Source organism: Spermophilus citellus (assembly GCF_964194105.1).
Source record: "Spermophilus citellus genome assembly, chromosome: 1".
NCBI classification, from domain to species: Eukaryota; Metazoa; Chordata; class Mammalia; order Rodentia; family Sciuridae; genus Spermophilus; species Spermophilus citellus.
This window is the reverse complement of record NC_138182.1, coordinates 39,472,789-39,478,788: the sequence shown is the minus strand read 5'-3', so window position 1 is coordinate 39,478,788 and position 6,000 is coordinate 39,472,789. Positions and strand designations below refer to the sequence as shown.

The 6,000-nt window shown below is 41.7% G+C and overlaps 1 protein-coding gene across 4 annotated transcripts in view; it reads left to right on the top strand.

The window, feature by feature from the left end:
* Nucleotides 1–3,872: 3,872 nt before the first annotated feature.
* The window catches only part of CDADC1 (cytidine and dCMP deaminase domain containing 1), a 61,547-nt gene continuing 59,419 nt past the window's right edge, over nucleotides 3,873–6,000 (top strand). For 2 of the 4 annotated variants that reach the window (XM_081282856.1, XM_081282859.1), the window contains exons 1-2: nucleotides 3,873–4,645; nucleotides 5,311–5,408. In XM_081282856.1, the coding sequence (XP_081138982.1) occupies nucleotides 4,582–4,645; nucleotides 5,311–5,408 (162 nt within the window). In that variant the 5' untranslated portion in view covers nucleotides 3,873–4,581. Of the gene's footprint in view, nucleotides 4,646–5,009; nucleotides 5,158–5,310; nucleotides 5,409–6,000 lie in introns of those variants that run through there. The other 2 variants (XM_081282858.1, XM_081282857.1) reach the window with 2 other exon arrangements.

Genomic DNA, 6,000 nt, shown 5'->3' with positions numbered 1-6,000 from the left:
TAGTGTTCAATTGCAATGTTCCCCATTCACTCACTGAAAACTGTTTGTACAGTTTTTGACTATGGCAAATGAAATCACTCTGATATTCATGTATAGTCTTGTGTGAACATGTTCTTATTTTTTTTTATGGGTTAATATTCTTTTTTTTTTTTGGTCTTTTTTTTTTATTGGTTGTTCACAACATTACAAAGCTCTTGCATGTTCTTATTTTTTCTAGGATAAATAACCAGCAGTGTAATTTCTGTGTGGTAAAATAAGTATATGTTTAAATAGAAACTGTCAAACTGTTATCTAGAGTGGCTGTGCCATTTAATATGATCACCAGTAATGAATGAGACATCCAGTTGCTCTGCTTCCTTTCTAGCATTTGATACTGTCTGTACTTTTGATTTTATCCATTCTAATATGTCGCATTCCGGGACTAAAACACTCAGGGTCACTCCAGGTGAACTGGGATGCATGTAATAATCACACAGAGACAGAAATACTTTTTTCTTTGGGTCCTGTGATGGCTCCTCTGACCTTAGGGGTCTGTGGAAAGAGAGAGAGAGAGAGAGAGAGAGAGAGAGAGAGAATGTGTTGAACCTTTTTTTGGGGAGAAGCCATTCAAATGAGGCAAGGGGTCAGGTTTCAGGGGGTTGAGTCTAGCTTCATGATGTCTGATGTCAGCAGATTGATGAACATCTATGAAGGCCATGCCCATCTCATGAGCTATGTGGGGATCATGGTAGAGCAACTGAAAAGACAACAGCAAGGCTTGCCCAAACAGAGGGTAACGTTGGTTCAGTCCACTTTGTGCCCTCAATGCTCATCATTCACACACACAGACCATGGCTGGCTTGCCACATCTCCACATTCTCATCACTCAAGGCTAAGGGGAACTCAGTTCCTATGTGGCAGCTACCGACACTAATAGGTATGTAGCAGGGTCTCATCATGGTTTTTAAATGCATTTTCCTAATGGCTAATGACAGCGAACGTCTTTTCCTGTACTTATTTGCCATTTTAAAAATCTCTGATGAAGTGACTATTTAAGTCTTTTATCTATTTTTCTAATTGAACTGTTTATTGATTTACTGTTGAGTACAGAGTTCTTTACATATTGGGGATACAATGAGTCCTTTATTGTATATGTGATTTGCAAATATTTCTCCTAGCCCATGGCTTGTTTTTAAAAGCATGGTGTAAACGGCCATGAAGGGACTGTAGAGAAAAGCCAGACTCCAGGAAAGGTGCAGAGTCAAAATGAAGTCCCCGATATAGTCAGTTTATCTGAAGACCTTTACCCTCAGAATAGGCAAACTATTAAAAAAAATTCTACACAGTCAAAGAAATAAGTAGCAAGTTGAAAAATAGATCTGAAGATGTTGACCAGGATGTAGGTCAAAGAAACAGAGAAATGAAAAATTTCTTACATACTGTGGGGTCGGGCTCCAAATTCCTCAATAGGACACCCATAGCGCAAGAGTTAACAACTAGAATCAACAAATGGGACTTACTCAAACTAAAAAGTTTTTTCTCAGCAAAAGAAACAATAAGAGAGATAAACAGGGAGCCTACATCCTGGGAACAAATCTTTACTCCACACACTTCAGATAGAGCCCTAATATCCAGAGTATACAAGGAACTCAAAAAATTAGATAATAAGATAACAAACAACCCAATCAACAAATGGGCCAAGGACCTGAACAGACACTTCTCAGAGGAGGACATACAATCAATTAACAAGTACATGAAAAAATGCTCACCATCGCTAGCAGTCAGAGAAATGCAAATCAAAACCACCCTAAGGTACCATCTCACTCCAGTAAGATTGGCAGCCATTAGGAAGTCCAACAACAACAAGTGCTGGAGAGGATTCGGGGAAAAGGGTACACTTGTTCATTGTTGGTGGGACTGCAAATTGGTGCAGCCAATTTGGAAAGCAGTATGGAGATTTCTTGGAAAGCTGGGAATGGAACTACCATTTGACCCAGCTATTCCCCTTCTCGGTCTATTCCCTAAAGACCTAATAAGAGCATGCTACAGGGACACTGCTACATCGATGTTCATAGCAGCACAATTCACGATAGCAAGATTGTGGAACCAACCTAGATGCCCTTCAATAGATGAATGGATAAAAAAATGTGGCATTTATACACAATGGAGTATTATTCTGCATTAAGAAATGACAAAATCATAGAATTTGGAGGGAAATGGATGGCATTAGAGCAGATTATGCTAAGCGAAGCTAGCCAATCCTTAAAAAACAAATGCCAAATGACTTCTTTGATATAAAGGGAGTAACCAAGGACAGGGTAGGGACGAAGAGCTTGAGAAGAAGATTAACATTAAACAGGGATGATAGGTGGGAGGGAAAGGGAGAGAGAAGGGAAATCGCATGGAATTGGAAGGTGAGCCTCAGGGTCATACACAATTACATATAAGAGGAAAGGAGGGGTAAGAGAAAAATAATACAAGTGAAGAAATGATTTACAGTAGAGGGGGTAGAGAGAGAAAAGGGGAGGGGAGGGGAGGGGAGGGGAAGGGGGATAGTAGAGAATAGGATAAACAGCAGAATACATCAGTCACTAGAATGGCAATATGTAAATCAATGGAAGTGTAACTGATGTGATACAGCAATCTGTATACAGGGTAAAAATGGGAGATCATAACCCACTTGAATCAAATTGTGAAATATGATATATTAAGAACTTTGTAATGTTTTGAACGACTAACAATAAATTAAAAAAAGAAAAAAAGAAAAAAAAAGAAAAGAAAAATTTCTTAACTCAGATGGTTAAACTACATCTAATTAGAGTTCTAGGAGGATAATTTAATGGAACATGTAGCGATTTAAATTAAATTAGTTAAAACCAGATAAAGTTAAAAATTCAGTTCCTCAGTTACACAAGTACTTTCAGGTTCTCAGTAGCCACATATGCTGGTGGCTTCCATCCTGGAAAGTGCATATCACAGAACATTTCCTTTATGGCACAGTTCTATTGAGCAGTGTTGATCTAGACCATAAAACATGTCTGAACAAATTTCAAATAACTGGTGTCATACAGATCATATTCTCTGGTCATAAACTTTACATTAGAAAGCAATAACAGTAACTTTTTTTGAAAAAAAATATGCCCACTTTTCATCTGAAATCTTTAAAAAAAAACATTTCCAAATAACTCATAGGTCAAAGAAATCACTGGGACATTTAATACATTAATACTGATGGATAATGAACTTATGAAATCCTACTTAGATGGAAATTTTATCCTGAAATGCCTATGCAAATAATAACTCTAAAAATTAAGAAAGCTCAGAGATAAAATGATTGGGTTATGGGAGCCTTGACCTAACCAGTGCATTAATCTACCTGAATGGATTAACTGATTGATAACCACAGACAGGTAGGGTGTGGCTGAAGGAGGTAAGTCACTGGAGGTTTGCCTTTAAGGCATATATTTTGTCCCTGATGAGCACAGCTTTCTCTTTCCCTGCTTCCTGGTGGTCATGTCCTGAGCTGCTTTCCTCCACCACACTCTTTTTCCATGATGTTCTGCCTCACCATGGGCCCAGAGCAATGGAGATAGCCTACTGTGGACTGAAACCTCTGAAACAAGTTGTTGAAGCAAGGAGCTGGTCCAAATGTTCCTCCACTCAAATAAATGGTGATACTATATAGTAGTGAAAATCAATGAACCACAGCCACATCCTCAACACTGAAAAGATTCTCACTTTAGATCTTTCAAAATGATGGATTTTCATAATGTTTAACTTTTGCTTTCATAGTTTGAACTCAAGTTTATTTGTGTCTTGCTACACATCAGTATTTCAAATTGTATAACGCGAGATGTTGACAGAAACTGGGCTCTGAGTCACGTCTAGGGCACTAGAATGTTTTGGCATAAAGCCACAATGCCAGGCTACTCCTCAGATTTTCCAGAGACCACTCGTTTCTCCCTCCTCCCTTCACATTTTTTTCCCAGTTGGAGTTCCTCTCGTCTTCATGTTCTGGATAAGAAACAGAACGTCCCCGCTGTGTTCCGTGGCCCTACCGTCCCCAAGGCCCGCCAATCTCTGATCAGAACAACCTCCTGGGACGCCCAACTCCTAATTCCTTTTCACCCGCTCAGGTTCTCAAAAACCAGGACCATGACAAGAGTGGGCTGGTTTCCACTTCAACACTCCTTGGCTCTCTGAGCCAAATTTTCAACTCTGCACAGCCAGTCGCCTCATCGGTCCGCGCAGCCTGGGACCTCGGGCCAAGAAATCCTCGAGTGATTTTATTTCGGCAAAATAAAAAAAAACGAAAACCAATAAGAGACTACAAACACTTTGCAGCCCGGCGCTTCAATTCCACCCGCGGTTCCCGTCCGACCCGCAGCCCAGCGCAGTCGCGGGCCTCGCCCTGACGTCATCAAGGCGCCCGGAAGTAGCCGTCAGGCTGGAGACGTCACCCGGTTGCGCCGAGTAAGATCGCTGCTTACGAGTTGCTGGGAGGAGGCTAGAGGGAAGCTGCTGGGTCAGGATCATGCCTAACAGGGAGAGCTTTCCCGGGCAGCAGAGGCTGGTGGGCTTGGGGTAAAAGAAGCAGGGCAGATGCAAAATCTGGAGAGCGCGGGGGCCGGGCGGTCAGTCAGCACCCAGACTGGCAGCATGACCGGTGAGTGCCGGGGTCCCTGCTTCTGCCACCCCGCCTTTGGCTTTGCCTTGCGTCCCTGCCCGGATTGAACTCCGGTTCCCTGCCTCCGCTGCTCGCCTGCCCCGCCGCTCCCGGGTGTCTCGTCCCCTCCGGATCGGCCGCTCCGGCTTCTCAGAGCAAACAAATTCTAAGTCGCGCTCATTTCCCGCGTCCAGCCTTGTTTTCCTCGAAGGATCAAGAGCTAGGATTCCAGGGGCTGAAAAGCCCGACGCTTTTATTTGGATTCCCAAAATAGCCGCGCGTGATCCGTTGCCATTTTTAGTGCAGTGTTCTGCTCACTGCTCTTGAAGCCACCCCTTATCACTGTCCAGAGAACAGCCCGCTCCACCATCACATTCAAGGACTTGCCCCAACTTTTTTTGGATTGTTCCCATAACTACGTGTATCTGTTGTATTACTTATTTCTGCCGGGCGAGGGAAGAAGAGAATGGGTCCAACTTTGGAAAGTGTCGTGGGAGGTCGCCTCAAGTGAGGTTGTAGCGACTCCTGCCATAAAAGCTCTCCTCTCGTCCGCTAAACCCCTGCTAAAGCTACTAAGCGAATGCTGCTGTATCCAAGTGGCTTTGAGCTTTGTTCCTATTTTCATCTTTAGTAAAATTCTGAAGTGTTTGCCCTCTCCTTTGTAGGTCAAATGCCAAGACTTTCTAAAGTCAACCTTTTCACTCTGCTCAGTCTCTGGATGGAGCTCTTCCCAGGAGTAGAAGCCCAAAAGCAAAAATCTCAGGTATAATTTGTTTCTGTAGATAGTTTTTACCGTTAGAAAAGTGACCGTCTCAAATTGGATTTTATTGCTCCAGTTGCTGTCACGCTTGAAACCAAACTCTAAGTAAGCCTTTAAAACTTCATGATAGTTTGATACTTGTAACTCATAGTGGAAGCAGTTCATCTTTCTGATCTAAAAACAAAATACTCTCTCAGACTGTGCCTTGTTTATCAGGTAATAATATTTATATGTTGGTTTTACCAATATTTTGTCTATAATACATAAATTATCACCCAGTCATATCCTTTTAGTGTTTTGGCTAGTTTTCTCCCACCAAACGGTAAATTGCTTAAAGATGGAGCCCATATCTAATTTTACTTGGCATCTCCTTTAGTTGTTAATCTGTTAATGCATAGTTTATTGTTTCATATAAGTCTCTTTTTTTTTGGATTTTGAGAGATGATCAAAGCAGGATAGGAATATATAGTAAGAATAATCATAAAATCCAATATATTGGAAGCTAGTACAGCCTATATCATTTCCTTCTACTTCCTTTGGGATAACAAGGTTCTAGATTCTCATCATTTGTCTCCATGCTTGGAGTGTTGTGGTG